Below are 22,285 nucleotides of genomic sequence, written 5' to 3'. Positions count from 1 at the left end.
CTCAATATAACGAACTAAAACGTTATAAAAGCGCCCCATTTGACTTTTAGAAGCTTTTATGTGCGATAAGAGAACTCGGCCGATGCATAATTGATCAATCAATCAGCCACTCAGCAGGCGGCCATAATGGGAAGTTCTACACTGGAGCTGGGGATGAATACTTTATGAAAATCTGACATATACTGTAAAGCCAAGGACACAACTAAAAGGGAGGGTGATTGTGAAGAAGAGCTGCTATTGATCTGTCTGCTCTCTTCTAGTCTGTGTAATTGAACTCCAACCAGCTCTCACACGCTTTCACCTCTGTGCCACCAAAATGTACTGGAGAATCCCTAAAAATGTTTTTTTTAAAGCAACCTTTCCGACAATTCAGATTGATGCTAATTCAATCACCTCGCCACTGCTCGCAGGTTCGATCCCGTAGGAGACATTCCCGTCAGAGAACATTCCCCTGCAAAGACAAGAACACATGAAGGAGGAAGGTCAAATTATTAGGTACACCTGACATCCACAACCTTTATCTGACTTGCACGTGCATTTATGAGTTGCTGTACCTAGTGAGGATAGGGGAGCGTCTGCAGCTCCATTGACACAAAATGTCTAACTAAAATATGTCATAAAATTGAGGGAAAAGATGAAAAGACTGCTGCAAATGTGCAACATGTGAAACTATCCATCCATTTTCAATCCGCGTGTCCCCAATACCTAAAAAATAGCTTCTAAATAAATCAAAAGTTACTTTTTTTCCATTGAATAATAACTTACTCAGTAATTATTTGTGGAAGGAAACTGCAGAATTAAGTCTTAAAAAAAATAAAAATACATAAGTGTACTAAAAATAAAAATAGGTGCACACATTTTTTTTCAGGTGGAATAAAATGATTCAGTCAAATTATTTTCATTTTTCAAGGGAATTTTTTTTTTTTCCTGAGTCAAATCCTATTTTTAAAGTTAAATTTTTCCCCCCAGATTGAAATTTATTTTTTCAGTTTCAGACCTTTGGCACAAATTTAGCGTGCAGGCCGTGTCATGACGGGCAGCTTAGCAAAAAGGACCGTGGTGCCTTCAGTGAAGGTAGGAACAAAGACATTTCAATTCCACACGTTATATAGGCAACATTTGAGGTCTCCAACCACCGCACCGCGGCTGCAAATAATTTTTTATCATAGTTGATAGCATGTGCCCCATGTGAAATTCGGGCTCAAAGTCTGAAACTGAATTTTTTTTAAAAGGATTTGACAGTAGAAACAGTAGGGACGGCGTGGCGCAGTGGGAGAGTGACCGTGCGCAACCCGAGGGTCCCTGGTTCAATCCCCACCTAGTACCAACCTCGTCATGTCCGTTGTGTCCTGAGCAAGACACTTCACCCTTGCTCCTGATGGGTGCTGGTTAGCGCCTTGCATGGCAGCTCCCTCCATCAGTGTGTGAATGTGTGTGTGAATGGGTAAATGTGGAAGTAGTGTCAAAGCGCTTTGAGTACCTTGAAGGTAGAAAAGCGCTATACAAGTACAACCCATTTATCATTTATCATTAGAAAAGAAAAATATAAAAACTGGAGAATTTTTTTTTATTGTTTTAAAATTTGAATTTGAAAAAAACAGAATCTCAAATATCCAAATATATGAAAATGAAGAATTAATTCAAAAACATTACAAGACTAAATCATAATTTTATTTACACTAAAAAAAACTTACCGTATACTCATTTTCATTTTGAATACACTCATGTGTAAATTCGAAATTCAAAATAAAAATGTGATTTTTCAGTTTCAAATTGTTTTTTTTTTCTAAGAACAAAAATGGTGGCCGCACTTCAGCTTTTACTTGAGTCATATTACGGTACTCTAAATCAGGCCAGGGGGCTTAATCCAGCTCTGGAATGACATCATCCGAGACCCCCGAGTGTAGTTCAAAACTTGGGAGAAATACCTTTTCGCAGCAAATTCCTGAACACACTAGAGTGCTCCTGTTGTAAAGAAGAACTTGGACCACTGCAAACACATCCTTGCACTGACATTTTAACTTTGCTAGCAAATATAGAACACGAGGATCCGAAAGTGTGATTTACATAACTGGGCGCTCCTCAAGGCATCCCTTTAAGGCATGGGTGTCAAACTCTGGCCCGCAGGCCAAATTTGGCCCCTTGTAATTTCATTTGGCCCTTGAGGCAATATCAAATTAACATTAGAGCTGGCCCGCCAGTATTATATAGCGGCGGTGCCGCTGTTACACCGCTATTACTCATACTTGCCATCCCTCCCGATTTCCCCGGGAGACTCCCAAATTTCAGTGCCCCTCCTGAAAATCTCCCGGGGCAATCATTCTCCCGAATTTCTCCCGATTTCCACCCGGACAACATTATTGGGGGCGTGCCTTAAAGGCACTGCCTTCAACGTCCTCTACAACCTGTCGTCACGTCCGCTTTCCCTCCATACAAACAGCGTGCCGGCCCAGTCACATGATATATGCGGCTTTTACACACACACAAGTGAATGCAAGCCATACTTGGTCAACAGCCATACAGGTCACACTGAGGGTGGCCGTATAAACAACTTTAACACTGTTACAAATCTGCGCCACACTGTGGACCAACACCAACACATTTCGGGAGAACATCCGCACCGTAACACTACATAAACACAACAGAACAAATACCCAGAACCCTTTGCAGCACTAACTCTTCCGGGACGCTACAATAAACACCCCGCTACCACCAAACCCTGCACCCGCCCACCAAGTTAATATTGATATTTACCTCAGAAGGCTGCAAATAGAAAAGAGGCATTCCATTTTTAATTTAAATTTTATTTAATATACCATTGATGTTTTTTCGTTTGTTAAGTTATAAGCGTTCCATATTCAGCGTTAAAGCAAATCTGTGTAGCAAACTGAGCAATAATTAACGTTTTATTCATGCACTTTCTCTTGCTACTTCAAGGCTTAAATGTTTGATTCATTCATTATTGTTATTTTATTTTCAAATTTATTATTAGCCTGTGGAAAAGTTTATTTTGATATTTACCTCAAAAGGCTGCAAATAGAAAAGAGGCATTCAATTTTTATTTACATTTTATTTGATATGCCATTGATATTTTTTAATTATTATTATTATTTGAAACTCGATTTTGCATGTCACTATAAAGTTATATAAGCCTTCCTTGTTCAATATTCAATGCAAAACTTGTTTGGGTCCCTACTAAAAGGTTAATTTGTTCAACCTTGGCCCGCGGCTTTGTTAAGTTTTACATTTTGGCCCACTCTATTTGAGTTTGACACCCCTGCTTTAAAGCCTCTCCTTTCATAATGTGATTTATGTAAGTAAGGTGTTGCTGTAGCTTGTTTAGCAGTTACAAGTCATTTGTTCAACTTCTTTAGTTATAAAAGTGGGGTTCCTCAAGGTTCCATTTTAGGTCCTCTCGTTTTCATAATTTGGGCTATTCAACTGGTGGCTCAGTTTGAAAAAAAACAAAACTTGTGTTTTGCACATTTGGGCTCTCACCACAGGCCATGACAGGTGGACACAGCCGCCCAGGAGTCTGGCAGACCTCGGACACGCCCTTGGTAGTAGCAGTGCTCTCCGCCCTGGAAATGAATAAAGACTTAAGTCATGTATGACACACACAAGCTCGCCTGTCATACACATGTAACAGTTTCATGCCTTTATTTTGAGCCCCAAAGAATAACATAAACACATACAACTTAACACAATATTAGGAATGGAGAGTTGCAGATTTACAATCATTTAGAAATGTGAAGCATCAGCAAAACAGAAAATAAGGACGACAACACGTTGACGTATAACAAGACAAGCATGACTCGCATGCCAATATTAATACGTAGATAAAAGATATACATATTTTATATGACAAAATAAAAATAACTCCAGTGGGGGAGTTGGTAAATTACAGCTTTGATTTTTGGTTGAAAAAGTACATAACAAAAATATAACTATATTTGTTATACATCTACTAACTATACGATGTTACGTAACTATCATTATTATAGTTCTACCCAGTGGAGACGTTTGTTGGACAAAAAGGTTGGTGTACATACATATATACTTACACATATGTACATATAACCATATACATAGAGTAGAGTACAGGCCAAAAGTTTGGAAACACCTTCTCATTTAATGCATTTTCTTTATTTTCATGACTAGATAGTCCCTGAAGGCATCAAAACTATGAATGAACATATGTGGAGTTATGTACGGTATTTAACAAAAAAAGGTGAAATAACTGAAAACATATTTTATATTCTAGTTTCTTCAAAATAGCCACCCTTTGCTCTGATTACTGCTTTGCACACTCTTGGCATTCTCTGGATGAGCTTCAAGAGGTAGTCACCTGAAATGGCTTTCACTTCACAGGTGCCTTCAGTGACAATCTACAATGTAAATAGTCATGAAAATAAAGAAAACATATTGAAATGAGAAGGTGTGTCCAAACTTTTGGCCTGTACTGTACATATATAAACACATACATGCATATATAAACATATACATACATACTATACCTATATAATCATAAATATGCATATTTATATGCATATATACAGTTGCAGGTTTACAATCATTTAGAAATGTGAAGCATCAGCAAAACAGATCATAAGGATGGCAACGCGTTTACGTATAACAAGACAACCACGACTGTGGACAACCACAATGTATCGCATGCCAATGTTAATACGTAGATAAAAGATATATTACATATTTTATATATGAAAAAAAATACAGAGTGCAGGAATTGGTAAATTACAATTTTGCTTTTTGGTTGAAAAAAGTACATAACTAAAATATATAATTATATTTGTTACTAGTATATAGCTACTATTCATTATAACGTAACTATTATTATCGTAGTTCTCCCGAGTGAACAAGTTTGTTGGACAAAAAGGTTAGTGTACATAAAATAACTAAAATAGTTTAATTCATAGAATATTATTATGACAAACAAGGCAATAAACTAATGATAATTTAATCTTTACCTATAAGGAAGTTAATAGATGAGAATCAAATCCATTTATACAATAATAACAATAATCTATACAATTATAATAAAATAAATGTGGGTACAATTCTGTTATTGCCTGTGGTTTCTCATGGACTTCATTAACATTCTAATCCAGTTTGTTTTGTTGGCAGTACAAAAACATACAGATTGAAAACAGAGGTGTGTGTGTGTGTGTGTGTGTGGAGGGTGGGAGTGGGGTTCTCTCTGGCACTTAGCCACCAACAGGTTAATAAATAAAAAGCTTGGATTACCAAGCTTTAAAAGGTGGACGTGAAATTGCCTGACGCAGCACTCTCCATTGAACGTGACGGACGCTGACAAGGGCAGCCGTACATTACATGACGTTATATAAAACGTTGTGCATCAAGAACGTACGGTCAAAACTGAGCAGACTCGAGGGACATTCAATAGCATGTAGGAATGTCACAACGCTTGTATCCCATCTTGATTATGTCTAAAATAAACTTGTAATGCTGTAATATGTCAATGTTTATTCAGCCACATAGTGACACTTTTAAAAGAGCAGCTCCAATCAAGACCAGACAACCTCATTCCTTGATTCGATTCCCTAAATTGTGTGTCACGGATATTCAATGTGAGCCCAGTCAGCAGCTCAGTGGACTAGCTGGCGGGCCAGGGGGACCAATAAAGCAAAACAGATGCACAAAGCCAGGAGGAATTGTATTGGCACGCCATTAGAGCTGATGTAAATTAAGGCAGAGATGACATTTACAGTCATGGTTGTGTACTAGTGTTATAATAAAACTAGCTGGCATTCTTACGCTTGGGCGGCGTTCCGCAGGCATCCATCGTAGAGCCATGATTGTTTTGTTGAAAAAATAGTTGGCACCATCTTTATCTTTGACTGTAAAAGTTAATTTACAAAGAAGTTGAAATTGAATTGACAAGACATTCTGTAAGGGAAAACTACATCTACACAACTGCTGATTACAACCAACATAACACTAAAAAATGCAGCCTTATAGGAGATTATTTTATTAATGCAAATGTGCAAGTGCACAAATTGTGGTTAGTGAAATTACAATAAATAAGAATTTCAGATAGAGGTTTCGTCACAAATTATATTTTCTTTTAATTCTTAAATTATATATATATATATATTTATACAAATGTGCCTTGAGTGTCTTGAAGGTAAAAAAGTACTGTACAATGATAATCTGCTTATTTACATAGATAATACATATATATATACAGTATACACACACACACACACACGCAAACACACATTATATATACACACACATTAATAACTGTATATCCATACCAATGTGCATACAGTACATGTATATTCATACCCATGTACATAAGCGTATAAATATACACATATACATAAGCATACATATATATTCATATACATACACATATACACACATACGACTATATATACACACATATACATACATACACACAAACATATACATAAGCATACATATATATATTCATATACATACACATATACACACATACGACTATATATACACACATATACATATATACACACAAACATATACATACATATATAAAGACACACATACCGGTACATGTATAAACATACATACGTACTATACATATATAAACGTAAATATGCATATATATATATATATACATATACTGTATATATAGAATATATACAATGTATATGTAATATGTACACACACACACACACACACACACACATTATATACACACATGCATTAATACCTGTATATCCATACCAATGTACATACAGTACATGTATATTCACATACATAAGCATACATATATATTCATACACGTATATACACACACGTATATACACGAATATACATATACAAATATACACACATAAACATATACATACATATATAAAGACACACATACATGTATAAACTTATACATAAATACATAAACATACATACGTACTATACATATATAAACTTAAATATGCATATATATATACACAAATACTGTATATATAGAATACATATACACAATGTGTATGTAATATGTATATATACACACACACACACAAAATATGTATATGGTAAATGGGTTATACTTGTAAAGCGCTTTGACACTATTTCCACATTCACACACTGATGGCGGGAGTTGATCCAGCAGATTTGGTCACATTTTCAGTAGACCCATAATAAATTAATAAAAGAACCAAACTTCATGAATGTTTTTTGTGACCAACAAGTATGTGCTCCAATCACTCTATCACAAAAAAAATAATAGTTGTAGAAATTATTGGAAACTCAAGACAGCCATGACATTATGCTCTTTACGAGTGTATGTAAACTTTTGCGCACGCACGCACACGCACACACACACATATACAGTATATATATATATATATATATATATATATATATATATATATATATATACTGTATATATATATATATATATATATATATATATATATATATATATATATATATATATATATATATATATATATATATATATATATATATATATATATATATATATATATATATATATATATATATATGGGTTCCCTCCGGGTACTCCGGCTTCTTCCCACCTCCAAAGACATGCACCTGGGGATAGGTTGATTGGCAACACTAAATTGGCCCTAGTGTGTGAATGTGAGTGTGAATGTTGCCTGTCTATCTGTGTTGGCCCTGCGATGAGGTGGCGACTTGTCCAGGGTGTACCCCGCCTTCTGCCCGATTGTAGCTGAGATAGGCTCCAGCGCCCCCTGCGACCCCGAAGGGAATAAGCGGTAGAAAATGGATGGATGGATTTATACACACACACACGTATATATGTATGCATATACACACATATATACACATATACACAATATATACACACACATACACTTATGTCCATCCATCCATCCATTTTCTAATGCTTGTCCCTTTCGGGGTTGCGGGGGTTGCTGGAGCCTATCTCATACTGTACACATATACAGTACCTATGTATATATACACAAATACATACACTATGTATATATACAGTACATACAGTATACACATGAATGTACTATGTATATACACACACTTATATACATACATATATACACATACATACATACATATACATATACATACAGTATACACACAATACATACACACATAATTTTTTCCCCTCTTCTGAAAATATTTATTTAATATTGATTTTATTTGTCCTTTTTTGTAACACCCAGACATTTCTCGGTCAGCGCAAAGGTTCAAAGACTGTGTACATTTGATTTGTCCCGTTGTGGAAAGGTGACCATATCTGAATTCCCCTCAAGCAATGACAAAGTAAACCCACGCTGCTGCTGATTACCATGACAACCGTCCACTGATCGGTCAGGTGCTCTTTGACGGAGAAACGCGGCGAGAGAGATAGGATGCGGGAAGACGGCGTATAATTGTGTATTTATAATACGCAATAAAAGCAGGAAAAGAGTGTAAGTGTGTTATCTGCTTGGCACACACCGTGTAATAATTTATCCTACTCATTGTTACCTTCATCTGTGAGGGGCGTCCATCGTCTTCAAATTGTCTCTCCACATAGTCTATGGACAGCAGATGGCTGAGGATGAGAGAGAAACACAAACAACATCAAGGGCACACCTATGAGAAAAGGAGGACGCTTATTTAGGTTGTGTCTAACAAGAAGAGAGTAACACACATCCGTGTGTTGACTTACTGGTTGAGTTCCAGGTCGAGGATAAAAGAGCGGCCAAAAGCCTCCACCAGGAAGCTGCTGTGGGCCACATGCACACGCTGATACGACACAGAAACAGAAAAGTTAAAAATAATCTAAACCAACACAATATGAATGTTTTACAGTTGCTATAAGGTAAAAAAAAATACAGATTTGTATTCTAATATAAAACATATTTTAGAAGATTTTTGACTAGTAAAAATAGAGTGCTCTTGTCGTATAGAGGATATTTTACTGCTGTTTTTGCAGTAGGTCCTTAAAATCAGATTGCCCTTGTCATATAGAGGATATTTGGCTCAGGCTGTTGTTTTGTAGTAGGTCCTTAAAATATATTGCTCTTGTCATACAAATGATCTTTGACTAGTAAATAAAGAGTGCTCTAGTCATATAGAGGATCTTTTACTGCTGTTTTTGCAGTAGGTCTATAAAAATAGATTGCCCTTTTCATATTGAGGATCTTTGGCTGGTGTTTTTGCAGTAGGTTCTTAAAAACAGCAGCGCACTCTTGTAAAATAGAGGATCTCTGACTTGTGTTTTGAAGTAGTGCCTTAAAACGGTGATTTTGCTGTAGGTCCCTAAAAATAGATTGCTCCTGTCATATAGAACATCTTTGACTGGTAAAAGCACACTTGCTATATAGCGGATCTTTGACTGGTGTTCTTGCAGTAGGTACTAAAAAACAGCAGCATGCTCTTGTCATATAGAGGATCTCTGATTTGTGTTTGTGCAGTACAGTACAACCTTATAAAAAGCAGAGCACTCTTATCAAATAAAAGAACTTTGATTTTTGTTTTTGCAGTAGTTTCTTCAAAATAGAGTGCTCTTATCATATAGATGATCTTTGACTGGTGTTTTTACATTAAGTCTTTAAAAATAGAGCGCTATTGTCATATAGATGATCTATGACTGGTCAAAGTAGAGTGTTTGTGTCATAAGGCCTTAAAAATAACAGCAGGCTCTTGTCATATAGAGAGAGAATCTCCGACTAGTGAAAACATATTGGTAAATAAAGTTATAAATTCATAAAATAAAACAATTTATGACTTAATGACTATTTTAGCGACTTGATTAGGTAAACTATAAATGTGAAGCTATGGTGTGGAGTCCTGCATTGACATTAAAAGGGTCTAAACAGCAAAAAAACAAACTGTAATGTGATTTTCTTCTTTTGCGCATAAACTAGAACCTGAATGAACATCGCCTCTGCTCCATTTTGAATCAATCGCCTCCAGTGCAATTAATCAACAATCTGTGATTTTAATCCAAACAATATGGATAACTTCATGAGAGTTTTGCACATTGTTTCAACATTACAAACTTACTGGAAACATTCCATATTACAATTTCTACAGATAGAACATGTTTAGACAATACCTGTGCCCCCACTGTGGAGTTTTGGACCCAGGTGTCGAGGTGGCTGTGGACTAGCTCGTCCTGGGAGTAGATCTGATGCAGGAGCCTCTTGGGCTGCACAAGATCTTCAACGGGGGGCTGCCACCCTTCCCTTAGACCTGCAAGAATGTATGATGATACCTTGTTCCATGCCATGGTGTCCAAACTTTTTCTACCAAGGGTCACATACTGAAAAGTCAAAGGATGATATAGACTTTTTTTTTATTCTGTAAAAAAAAATGCTAAAACAGAATTTATTTATATTTAAAGTTATAACTTTGTGTCAGCTTTGTGTTACAGGTGACATCATTATTCATACACGATACCGATATTGAAGCCTTGAGTATTGGCCGATAGTGATATTAATCCAGGGATCGGCAACCCAACATGTTTTAAAGAGCCATATTGGACCAAAAATACAAAAAACAAATCTGTCTGGAGCTGTAAAAAGTTAAAAGCCTTATGTAAGTGTTATAATGAAGGCAACACATTAAGTTAGTGTCTCAGAGGGTCAGATAACTTCTGGAAATTACTGGCTTAAAACTGCCAAAGGTATAGATGTGTGTGCCCAAGTTAAATGAAAGGACAGGCTGTCTTCTTCTAATGGATTTATTACAATTTTTGCAAGCTGGGTAACGTTTGCTGTAGTCTGGAAAAACATTACACACAATCAGAAATGCAGCCAATATTACATACAGATAATGTGTCACAAGACATGCAAATATAAATTAAATACACAGAGGACATAAGTAAAGGACATTAAATGAACTCAAATATACCTACAAACGAGGCATAATGATGCAATATGTACACACAGCTCGCCTAAATAGCATGTTAGCATGGATTATTAGCACTCCACGCAAGTCAATAACATCAACAAAGCTCACCTTTGTGCATTCACGCACAGCATGAAATGTTTGGTGGACAAAATGAGACAAAAAAGGAGTGGCATAAAACACGTCTTTTTGTGGCAGCGTCAGAGAAAGTTGTACACGAAAACCAACTACGATGAGTTCAAGGACCGCAAAAAATTAGTAGGACAAAACGGCGCTGGCCAAATACTGTCATCAGTGAAGCATAAACATAATAAACAGTGGGCTTTCTAACAATTAGGAAGGTTTGTGTTATATTTGTCCTCCTACAGAAACATTATTAAAACAACAAATATATTTCCCCCCCATCTTTTTCCATTTTTGAAAAATCTCCAGGGAGCCACTAGGGCGGTGCTAAAGAGCCGCATGCGGCTCAAAAGTCGCGGGTTGCTGACCCCCGTATTAATCCAATACGAAATCAGCACAAATTATACACATTTTTATTATTTTGTAGTGTGGAATGTTAGAAAAGATTTAAACAAGTGAAATCACTCAAACAGTGAACAATGAAAAACACTTATTTATTATTAAACCTCTGGATTAGATTTATGCTGTCTACACCTAATGGCCACAAGAATTTATGAAGCTCATGATGCATTAAGTTAAGTGATGCGGACATGTTTGCTACTGGATACCTTTTAAAACGCTGTTGCCTTGGAGACTTTGTAAATGTATTTAATATTATTTGATATTTGTTTATATTGACAAATGTTGTGTTTTAGACGACAATAATGTTCAATTAATTACACTTATGTCTATCTAGCTTGCACTAATTCGATACTTGTTATTTTGCTTATCTGATCTGGACACCCTTAGTTATGAAGTATCACAACATTTCAGCTTTTTCTCACAACAGTATGTCTTTTTAGTATTTTGTTTGATTTTATTTGAACAATATGCTGCGGGCCAACAAATCTCGATCAGCGGGCCGCAAATGACCCCCGGGCCACACTTTGGACACCCTCTGCCATAGTTACTTCATTATTGCAGTCTGGGAATGACATTAGTGGACTCCTGCTATGCACAATTATTCTCAAAATAAAAATAAATGTTGCACTGTTGTGTTTACATGCGATGCAAGTTGTGCAACAACCACATGTTCTCCTGTTATTGTGCAACAATACACAACGCCACTAACATTCCAAATGCAATTGAAAGCCATGCTCACCAGTCACGGAGCACCGTGCAAACACTGCAGCGAACAGCAGGCATCTCACAGCCCGCATGGTGCTCACATAGTCCCGGTGGTGTCTTCAGTGCAGGCGCCGTCAAGCGAACAGACAGAAGGCGGTCGGCGGTCGGGTGCACGGTTCACCTGGCCCCGTCTGGCGCGGTCTCATTCGGCGCGTCGAGACTGGAGTGGAGTCCAAAGAGGGAAGAAAAAATTAATATTCATCCTTCACGGTTGTGTTGACAAGAGACAATGTGGAAAGTTACTTGGAGAGGGGCGTGCGGTGGCTGCCTGGAGCTCCTTGTGGTGGCTTTTTTGCCGGGGAGGGAAGCGTATCCTCCACCGCTGGGAGCGCACGACACTGGGTGTGTTTACCTCCTCCCACCGGACGGAGGTGGTAGTGAGTCTAAAGCGGCTTAGCGCAGCACAAGTCAAAACACTTAAAAAAAGGTGATGCAAAACCAGTCATTCAAACAGCAAGAGGCAAAGTTCCTCATTAAAAATAAAGTTTGATGTTTATTGGCCATATAATGAAATGAATGTTGAAAAATAAACATTACTTTTGGTTTAACACTGTTTTTTCCCCCAATAATTTAACTTAAACAAAGAGTCTTGAACTCAGTTTACTTGGAAGGAGCCATTGCAAGTATTTGGAAGAACACGATTCATCATTAAAAGTCCTGTCTGGGCCTAACTGTACATATTAATAAAATGAATACTACGATGTATATATTAACAAAAGGAATACTACAGTATGCATATTAACAAAATAAATACTAATGTCCCCTCCCACTTTGTCCATTAGCTCTCCATTAACTCTCAAGCGGAGTCAGCGTTTATGAGCATGAAGGGAGACCATATCACTTAGGCACAGCCGTTATCTGTTCTACAAATGGAAAGGAAATATTTAAAGTTAAAACCAATTTATTCAATAAAAATAGAAATTATAATTTCCCAGTGAATAGTATGTATCCACATTTCACTGACATTTGGGCCCATCTACAAGAAACATGTACCAACATGTATTTCCCCCCCTGATTCCGTCCCACAGGAAGCACACAAGCTCTACTCCATCCAAGTGCATGTCGGAACCATCAAAACGAGCGGGATGCAATTCAAAGCACTTATAGTAATTGAATAATGCCTCTTTCAGAAAAAGCTCATTAAATTCTGAGAGTGTGTTTCGAGACAGCTGCTGAAAGACGGATGTCAGCATGACAACACCGTCCGCTGTTTAGCAGACGAGCTGGAATGCAAGAGACAGCAAATATGGATGCTCGATCAGACGTATTAACTAATCAATATGTTGTTCAATCAAAAATGTACATTTGAAGGTGTGCCTGGATAGAAATTAACAAGTTTAATTTGCACTGTTTTTTTTAAGCAGTTGCCTAGTTTATCTTTTCACAAGCAACTTTGTCCATCTTGCAGCGAGTGTTTCATTCTAAAGTGCTTTCAGTGCTGCACCTCAACAATTTGTACCACCGTCCTGGAGAAAGCGCAGGGCTCCCCCGCCGGTGTGGACGGCTTCAGGGCGGTGTGCAGACGCGACTCGTAGCTGGTGTCGTGCATCCAGGCGCACGGCCGCTGCAGAATGTCCATGTCCAGCTCGAAGCCTGGAGCGACTGGCGAGGTAGGATGGGCTGCCGCCAGGCCCTGGCCAGACAGCAACTCGCAGTCCCAGTCCGAGTCGGACGAGGAGAGGCGGTCTACGTCCGGGATGAGAGCTGGGTCGATGCATACAGAGATGGAGTTTGACTGTAGAGAGTCTCGGCCGTAAAGGCCAAAGGGTGCTTGGTCGTTAGACAAGTGAGGTGAAGGGTTGAGAGGATGGGAGGACAGCGGCCATGATGGCAAAACGGGAAATGAAGGTAAACTCTGCGAAACACTTGAGTCCAATTTCTCCACATGAGATAATCTGTCTAATAAAGGGACAATTCCACTAGAAGACTTTTGTATTTGACAAGAGGGCGTGTCAGATAATGGATCTCTAATGTCTTTCCAATAACCACCACTTGCCGTCCTTTTCCTTTTGCTGCGGCTTCGATCAGGGCTGGAATACCTACAGCGTTTTCTGAGGTTTGGGGTCCAATGTTGATGCTTGGAAGACTCCAGACACTGGGTCCTGCTTAAAACTGGAGGATCATCTTGGTTGGATACCTCCACAGACACAATTGGAAATTCTGAAAATAAAACGGAGACGGATTCTGACACACTCACAATATTTTCACGCATATAATCCCCAGGGGTGGAGTTCTGAGGACTAAGGACAGGAGGTTCTGAGTAGGGACTGTGTGGTTCTATATGAACCGGTGAGAGGACTTGGGGGCTGAGCACAGGAGGTAGGGAGTACGGGTCAAAAGGGGGGTCTTGCGTAGATGGCTTAGAGCAGGGGGAGAGCAGCTGAGGCTGCGACACCACCGTCAGTACAGACTTGGTTAAAGTTGAAGGGCAGGGCAGGTTTTCACGGACTGGAGAGAGTTGATGGTTAACAGAAGGGGAAGCTGCAGTTGGGATGGGTTCATCTGGTGATTTGCTGGGCTGGGCTTGAAGAGAAGATTCCAGAGCAGGTCTGCAGATGGAGGTTTGTCCCTTTAAGGCCTGGACTTCCAGCTCCATCTCAGCATCAGTCAAAGGCTCAAGTTCACAAAGGTCTCGAGTATGCTTATAAGCTGGCGTTCTACATATAAAACATGTGAAATTAATTAAATAAAAAAAACTTAGTGAGTCAGATAAAGCGCATTTTGAGTTAAAGCTCACCTATCTAAGACTTCCTCTTCAGGATCGATGTCAATTTCTGGAACCATTTTTACCACAAGGCGGTCCAACACGCTATAATTCGAGGACTCCAGCACAAAGGCGCGATGCTGATCTGATTGCAAGTGCTGCACGGACCAAACAAAGATACAGTATATGAACATAAAACACACATTGACATCATGTGACAGGGGTAAAGATTCCCACCTCCTCTAAGTTAGAGAAGGACTGCAGGCAACATTCGCAGTAAGAGAGGTTCTTCTTGCGCGGCGGCCAAGGCGAAGGAGTTTGAGATTTGTCCTTGTTGCTGCTTAGAACTTTGCTTTTCGACCTATTTGGGGCACACACATATTTGTATTATTAGTTATTCACGGTGAAAGAGAGCAGATTAGCTTGACCGACCTGGATTTATTTCCTCCTGCAGCCGAATCTTTGTCAAAGAGGGGAGGAGGCGGCGAATCGAAAGGACTGAATCGTCCCAAGTAGCACAGCGATGGGAAGGTCATAGACTGCAACAGCAAGGGCTTGTACTTCCTGGTTACATAACACCATCAAGTATTTATTTTATGAGGATAGATAAAAGGAATCACTATATGAGAAACAACTGTCAATCTATACAACCACAATAATTAATATTAGAGCTGGAGCTGTTGATTATTTTAGTAATCGCGTTACCCGTAATCTATCGATAAGTTTGTTCTTTTAACCGAATAAAGCACACTTTTTACTTTCAATAAATAATAAAGAAAATAAAAACATGTTCTGCTTGCCATAACCTTCATTCTTTTTTCTAATAAATGCACATCAACATTGAAATTGCACTTTTTAACAGATGTGCATTGATTTAAAAAAAAAACTCTGCACACCACCGCTCTTGTGTGCTCTATGGAAACTATGTCTAGATATTTAAAGTTCCTGGCCACCTATGCAGTCTGGATTTCAGCATTTTTTATTAGTTACACTCATTGAACGATTAATTGAAGCAACAGAATGTAAAATTAAAAATATTTTTTATCGATTAAATCAATTAATCGTTGAAGCCTCAATAACCATACTGCTAAGTGAGTATATTTGACTGTAAATAAATTAAATATATTAATTAGGGCTGTCGAAAAAATAAAACACAATATCACATTACTCATGTAATAAACAGTAACAGATTAATCACACCATTTATTTAATGATGCTGGTAAATAATTTACTTTAATAATCAAAAATCCCAATTGTGATTAATGTGATTTATATATAATTTGACCACACTAATATTAACAATGTAAATGTATTATTTATTAAATTATTTCCAACCACTTTCAAGCTTACAGCAGTGACGCCAGTTCATCTGCTGAACAATTTCAGCCTTCCCGCTTCAATTCCTTTAGTAATGAGCACACATTAAGCACGAGCACTTCAATTAGCTCAAATGAGCAGAGGAAATGAAAAGACCTGTTGGCAAATGCATACGCAGCAGGAGCACGGCTCGGAAACCTATCTGTCTCAGGGACGAGGCGGGGGGCAGCAGGCTTGTCACGTTACATGGTGGCACAATGAGGAATATCATCTTCTCAACAAGACCCCACTGGAGTCTCCAACTACTTGAATCTATTATTGGTTTGGTGCTTTTATGCTGGCTGTGAACTTGTACGCCACTGAAAGAAAACTCACTTGCTTGTGTCTTCGATTTTGACATAAGGAGATCTCAGAGATGTGGCTGCAGATAGAAGATGAAACCAGATCAGGTTAATATTTAGAGGTTCATATGTTAAAATAATGTGTATGCAGACCTAACTGACCTTTAACAACACGAGAAGAGGGCTGCCTGGTGGAAGTCCTCTGTTTTACACACACAGATTAGCATTATTAAAACAACATTGAAAAGCCTACTTATTGTTTAATCCTCTGAGATTAAGTTTCTTACCTCAGGTTTGTTGTATTTTGCACTGACACGTTCACTGTTCAACTGCTTCAAGTACAAAAGAACATCTGACACTACATTAAGAAACTTGTTTTGAAAGAGAACTGAGATATGCTGACTGGTCACAAATACACACTTGCATGGCGCCATCTTCTGTGAGCAGAGGTTCACTACACTGCACAAGTGAGGGCACAAAAACCTAACAACCACAAGGATACCGTCCACATGCAAAATGTTCACTCCCCAAGAGCGGGCATTTGTCAACACGCTGCTCGCCTGCAGACGTTCCTACCAGATAAAAACACAAAATCAGACTCCTAATTGTTTGGAGTTAAAGGGGAACAACCTTTTTTGGAATTTAGACTTTGATCCATAAGCCATATTTGAGACAAGAACACACAGTTTTCCTATTTTTGTGCCTTATAAATAGTCAAATTAAGGGACTTGAACTATTTTGCATATAAAGCACTCTGAAAAAACATCCAAAAACGTTTGATATAGTGGCTGTAAGTATGTACAATATGTAATGTATGCACATTCACGAGAACATGTGATATTTACAGTAGTTTGGTCATTTCCTGGGCGCATTGATTTCACACAGCGTATAGCAACGAATGCTATTTCCATCAACAACAGAACGTGTTCTCTGGTTGCTACCACTAATTATTGCAGACTTCATGAGAGCTAATGACAACTACTTTGGGAAAAATAAGGATACAGAACCATATTTTTTTTAGAGCCTGAGTATAAGAACAATGAGATACAAGATTTAGAAGCCGAGTGTTAAGAAGATCCAGCTATAGTGAAACACTAAACCATCTTGTAGCAGTTTTGCTAAGTGCTATACAAGAAATACAAAATACGAACAAAACAAGCACAATGTCCACTCTCACTGGAACGGTTGTATCTTTCAGCACAAGACTTGTGCTCCTCGTTTAGATAATTTCAGCATTATCCTTACTTCCCAGTAAGGCTGGACGATTATGGCAAAAATAATAATGACAATTATTTTTTATCAATATTATAATAAGGATTAATTACACGATTATCCATTAATTTAAAAACAAGAGTATTTATTGTACCACCAACACTCAACTTTACATATAGTTTTTAAAAAACCTGGATATAAATTAGTAACAAATAAACCACAAGTAAAATAACAGCAATAACATTTAAATAATAGCAATATAAAAACAATACATTCAGTTTTTCCGTTTTAATTGTTTTTAATTCCGTTTTCTACCTTTTACCCTTTTATTTTGCCACCATAGAGTGTGTGCTTTTTGTGCAAAATAAAATGTAATAAAATATTTGTTAAATGCAAAAATCCTCACATTTATTGGAGCAATACATCTTTAGACAATTTTGACCAGTATTTTGGGACAAAGCATAATCATTTTGTAAATGTATCAAAAAGTGTTTTCAGTGTATTATGCTTGTGCAAGGTGCTTTTTTGAAACCTTTATTTTGTTAGCGTAGTCAGACCGAATGTGGTGCGCCGCGTTTTTATTGTGAAGGGGGAAAGTGTGCTATGCTGTTCTCAACTTGACGAGTAAAGCGGCGACTCACCTGAGGCTGTTAAAGTTACGTTAAATTAAAGTACCAATGATTGTCACACACACACTAGGTGTGGTGAAATTTGTCCTCTGCGTTTGACCCATCCTCTTGTTCACCCCCTGGGAGGTGAGGGGAGCAGTGGGCAGCAGCGGTGCCGCGCCCGGGAATCATTTTTGGTGATTTAACCCCCAATTCCAACCCTTGATGCTGAGTGCCAAGCAGGGAGGTAACGGGTCCCATTTTTCTAGTCTTTGGTATGACTCGGCCGGGGTTTGAACTCACAACTAGGGCTGCAACAACTAATCGATTAAATCGATTATAAAAATAGTTGGCGATTAATTTAGTCATCGAATCGTTGGATCTATGCTATGCGCAGAAGCTACTTTTTTATTTATTTTTATATGAACCTTTATTTATAAACTGCAACATTTACAAACAGCTGAGAAACAATACTCAAAATAAGTATGGTGCCAGTATGCTGTTTTTTTTCCAATAAAATACTGGAAAGGATAGAAATGTAGTTTGTCTCTTTTATCAGATCATTAATCGATTAATCGAAGTAATACCGGTAATTGACAGATTAATCGATTATCAAATTAGTTGTTAGTTGCAGCCCTACTCACAACCTACTGATCTCAGGGCGGACACTCTAACCACTAGGCCACTGAGTAGGTTACTACTCACTGTTAGAGTGCGTCTCTCCAATTGCGACTACTGTTTGATCATTGCTGTTACATGGATGATGTCTTTACAACAACACAAGGCCGTAAGATGTGTTGTGAGTGTATGGATTGTTGTTGTTAGCTTTAGCTTCAAAGTTTAGTTGCTGTTTCAAATGACCGTCTTGACATTCACATTGTTTATCAGGACGTAGCACAAATGTTTCTTTTCCTCACAATGATAACATTTCACTTACATTTATGTCAATTTCCCAGATATTATCTTGTGTTATCAGTGGATTCTGTTTTATTAGCCAATAATGTGACGGTCTGCGGTTACGTGAACGTGGAAATCATGCCTTACGTTTTTGTTGAGTTTAGTGAATATTCAAATAGGCACCGTAGTACTGTAGCAAATAAAAAGTAGGAACCATGGGGACATCCAAAAATTATAATAGACATGCTCTTTTCTCACTCATTTGCTCTTCATCTGTTTCACCGTCACATGCTCCGGAACTTGCATTCACGTTACGCGCCCCATTAATCGTTTTTTTACTTTCGATTTTTGCATTTTCATAATTGTGAGAAGCCATAATCTAAGTCTAAATAAAAATTTGATTAAGTTTCCAGCCCAACTTCACAGGTAAAAAATGCTGTGCTGAAACAAGCACATCGCCATTTTCCAAGCGATGTCTTCGGGTAGGGATGTCCGATAATGGCTTTTTGCCGATATCCGATATTGTCCAACTCTTTAATTACCGATACCGATATCAACCGATTCCGATATCAACCGATATATACAGTCGTGGAATTAACACATTATTATGCCTAATTTGGACAACCAGGTATGGTGAAGATAAGGTACTTTTTTTTAAATTAATATAATAAAATAAGATAAATTAATTAAAAACATTTTCTTGAATAAAAAAGAAAGTAAAACAATATAAAAACAGTTACATAGAAACTAGTAATTAATGAAAATTAGTAAAATTAACTGTTAAAGGTTAGTACTATTAGTGGACCAGCAGCACGCACAATAATGTGTGCTTACGGACTGTATCCCTTGCAGACTGTATTGATCTATATTGATATATAATGTAGGAACCACAATATTAATAACAGAAACAAACAACCCTTTTGTGTGAATGAGTGTAAATGTGGGAGGGAGCTTTTTTTGGGGTTCGTTCACTAATTGTAAGTGTATCTTGTGTTTTTTATGTTGATTTAATAAAAAAACAAAAAACGATACCGATAATTAAAAAAAACGATACCATACATTTCCGACATTACATTTTAACGCATTTATCGGCCGATATTATCGGACATCTCTATCTTCGGGTTTAAGGTGAATTTTAAATTTGACCAACTTCTCGGCTTATTGCCACAACCATTTAATATTAAAGTGAGAGGCATGATTTATACTCTAGCCATAATTTTTTTCAAACTCAGGCATCCAGAGTAGCAGTGCGAGTGTCTCTGTGTTACTAAAAGTAAATTCACAATGTTGCTATAGCTCCATTAATATGCAGGTCACAACATGTAAATGAAGTGTTGTTGGATGTATTTTGAATATATGACTCCCCATTGCAGGGCTTCACGGTGGCAGAGGGGTTAGTGCATCTGCCTCACAATACGAAGGTCCTGAGTACCGGTAGTCTTGGGTTCAATCCCGGGCTCGGGATCTTTCTGTGTGGAGTTTGCATGTTCTCCCCGTGACTGCGTGGGTTCCCTCCGGGTACTCCGGCTTCCTCCCACTTCCAAAGACATGCACCTGGGGATAAGTTGATTGGCAACACTAAATTGGCCCTAGTGTGTGGATGTGAGTGTGAATGTTGTCTGTCTATCTGTGTTGGCCCTGCGATGAGGTGGCGACTTGTCCAGGGTGTACCCCGCCTTCCGCCCGATTGTAGCTGAGATAGGCTCCAGCGCCCCCCACGACCCCAAAGGGAATAAGCGGTAGAAAATGGATGGATGGATGGACTCCCCATTGCCTGTGTTATTAGCTGCCTCTTGCTAGCCATTTTTACTATTTAGAATGCACAGAAAAGAGAAAGACATGTGTGCTTGTCTCACATAAGAATTGTGGATTGTAGGTCATATAAAAAAAAGTGCAGTTTGCATTTAAAGTCTGCAGATTAGTCACTTACATTGTTGCGAATTGCTTTTTCAAGAAGGGCTTTTCCTCGGCTGCCGCAAGCCTGCACAGCACAAACATTGTAAAATTAAAACGTTGTATTATTGCTCTACTGTGGATATGTATGATATGTGAAGAATAAAAACAAGTGATCTGTCCAATACCGTTGGCCGTGGAGTTGCTGGTCGCTGTTTCTCACTGCTGAGGACACTTTCTCGCTGCTTTGCTGTCAGCTGAGCTTCATCATTACTCTTTGTCTTCTGCTCTTCCAGGCCTACTTTACTACCAGTAAGCACAAAGCTTACATCTCTGTGCAGGAAGCTCTCAATGCCCTTCGTGAAATAAAGACCAAGCTGTTTCAACTGGAGGATAGTCAGTATAAATGATGTTCATGTTATCACAAACTTACGCCTCCGAGGAGGGATATGGCTTCCAAAAGCAAGGCTGTAGGACGTTTCTTAACATTGTCCAGGTAGAAAGTCTTGCCTTGCAGCTTCTTCTCCCCTGGACACAGTTTGCCCAAAAGTCCTGGCTCGTCTGCGCACAGCTGCTGCAGCATAATGCTCCTGGTGTAATAATAGAGCCATTACTTTACATGGAGCACCAATATACCCTGGAATAAATTGTTAATAAGCAGTAAACATTTATCTATCGCAGCAGCTACTCTGTTTCCACAGAATATTGTGACAGTGAATAACAAGTTTATAATAACAAGCAATGCTAGGCTAAGCAAGCACGCTAGCCAACTAGCAATCAAGCTAAATTAGCGGCTAACTTTATTAGCTCCCATTAAACTTACCCGCCTGTCATTTACATGGAGTGTGAACGGTCAGGTTGTCACCTAGAAAAACTTGAACGTCACCAGGGGAAATAACTATTAACACTATATATTTTTAAACACGTATTGTTAACTACGACAAGAAGCAACCGCCGCTTTTTTAAAAACACCGACGGAGAAGTGGTCACATCCGGTAGAATGCTGCATTCAGGTACCTTTTCCGTGATAGGTATATTCAGTACTTCTTAGATGTTTATTTTCGAAGACCGTGTTATACTAATAACAGTATTATGGACATGCATTATCCACTTGGTTTGTATATGTTTTATCACTTTTACGAGTTTATTTGTAT

The 22,285-nt window shown here is 38.2% G+C and overlaps 2 protein-coding genes across 2 annotated transcripts in view; both read right to left on the bottom strand.

The window, feature by feature from the left end:
- LOC133610425 (disintegrin and metalloproteinase domain-containing protein 11-like) overlaps positions 1-12,541 on the bottom strand; it is a 32,301-nt gene extending 19,760 nt beyond the window's left edge. The window contains exons 1-7 of the mRNA XM_061966674.2: positions 12,403-12,541; positions 12,134-12,319; positions 10,076-10,212; positions 8,684-8,760; positions 8,500-8,566; positions 3,499-3,581; positions 394-451 (exon numbers count right to left, since the gene is read on the bottom strand). Coding sequence (XP_061822658.2) covers positions 394-451; positions 3,499-3,581; positions 8,500-8,566; positions 8,684-8,760; positions 10,076-10,212; positions 12,134-12,191 — 480 coding nt within the window. The 5' untranslated portion in view covers positions 12,192-12,319; positions 12,403-12,541. The remainder of the gene's footprint in view (positions 1-393; positions 452-3,498; positions 3,582-8,499; positions 8,567-8,683; positions 8,761-10,075; positions 10,213-12,133; positions 12,320-12,402) is intronic.
- Positions 12,542-12,633: 92 nt separating this feature from the next.
- dbf4b (DBF4B-CDC7 kinase regulatory subunit) lies at positions 12,634-22,115 on the bottom strand. Its single transcript, XM_061966096.2, has 12 exons — positions 21,955-22,115; positions 21,565-21,721; positions 21,320-21,487; positions 21,169-21,219; positions 17,024-17,093; positions 16,809-16,873; positions 16,684-16,723; positions 16,556-16,601; positions 15,296-15,427; positions 15,101-15,224; positions 14,897-15,021; positions 12,634-14,816 (listed from the first exon to the last, which is right to left on the bottom strand). Exons 1-12 carry the CDS (start codon positions 21,963-21,965, stop codon positions 13,592-13,594), a joined length of 2,214 nt encoding a protein of 737 aa, XP_061822080.2. The 5' UTR covers positions 21,966-22,115; the 3' UTR covers positions 12,634-13,591.
- Positions 22,116-22,285: the final 170 nt, after the last annotated feature.

Source organism: Nerophis lumbriciformis, linkage group LG11, assembly GCF_033978685.3.
Source record: "Nerophis lumbriciformis linkage group LG11, RoL_Nlum_v2.1, whole genome shotgun sequence".
Lineage (NCBI taxonomy): Eukaryota > Metazoa > Chordata > Actinopteri > Syngnathiformes > Syngnathidae > Nerophis > Nerophis lumbriciformis.
This window is presented reverse-complemented; position numbering and strand designations above follow the sequence as displayed.

Bases quoted from the DNA above. Each gene is read 5' to 3' on its own strand.
- dbf4b (XM_061966096.2), bottom strand. The intron at 15,428-16,555 runs GTGAGTTTTCTT...TTATGTAACCAG, and splicing joins AAAATCGAAGACACAAGCAA to GAAGTACAAGCCCTTGCTGT. The intron at 15,225-15,295 runs GTCGGTCAAGCT...TGCCCCAAATAG, and splicing joins GCAGGAGGAAATAAATCCAG to GTCGAAAAGCAAAGTTCTAA.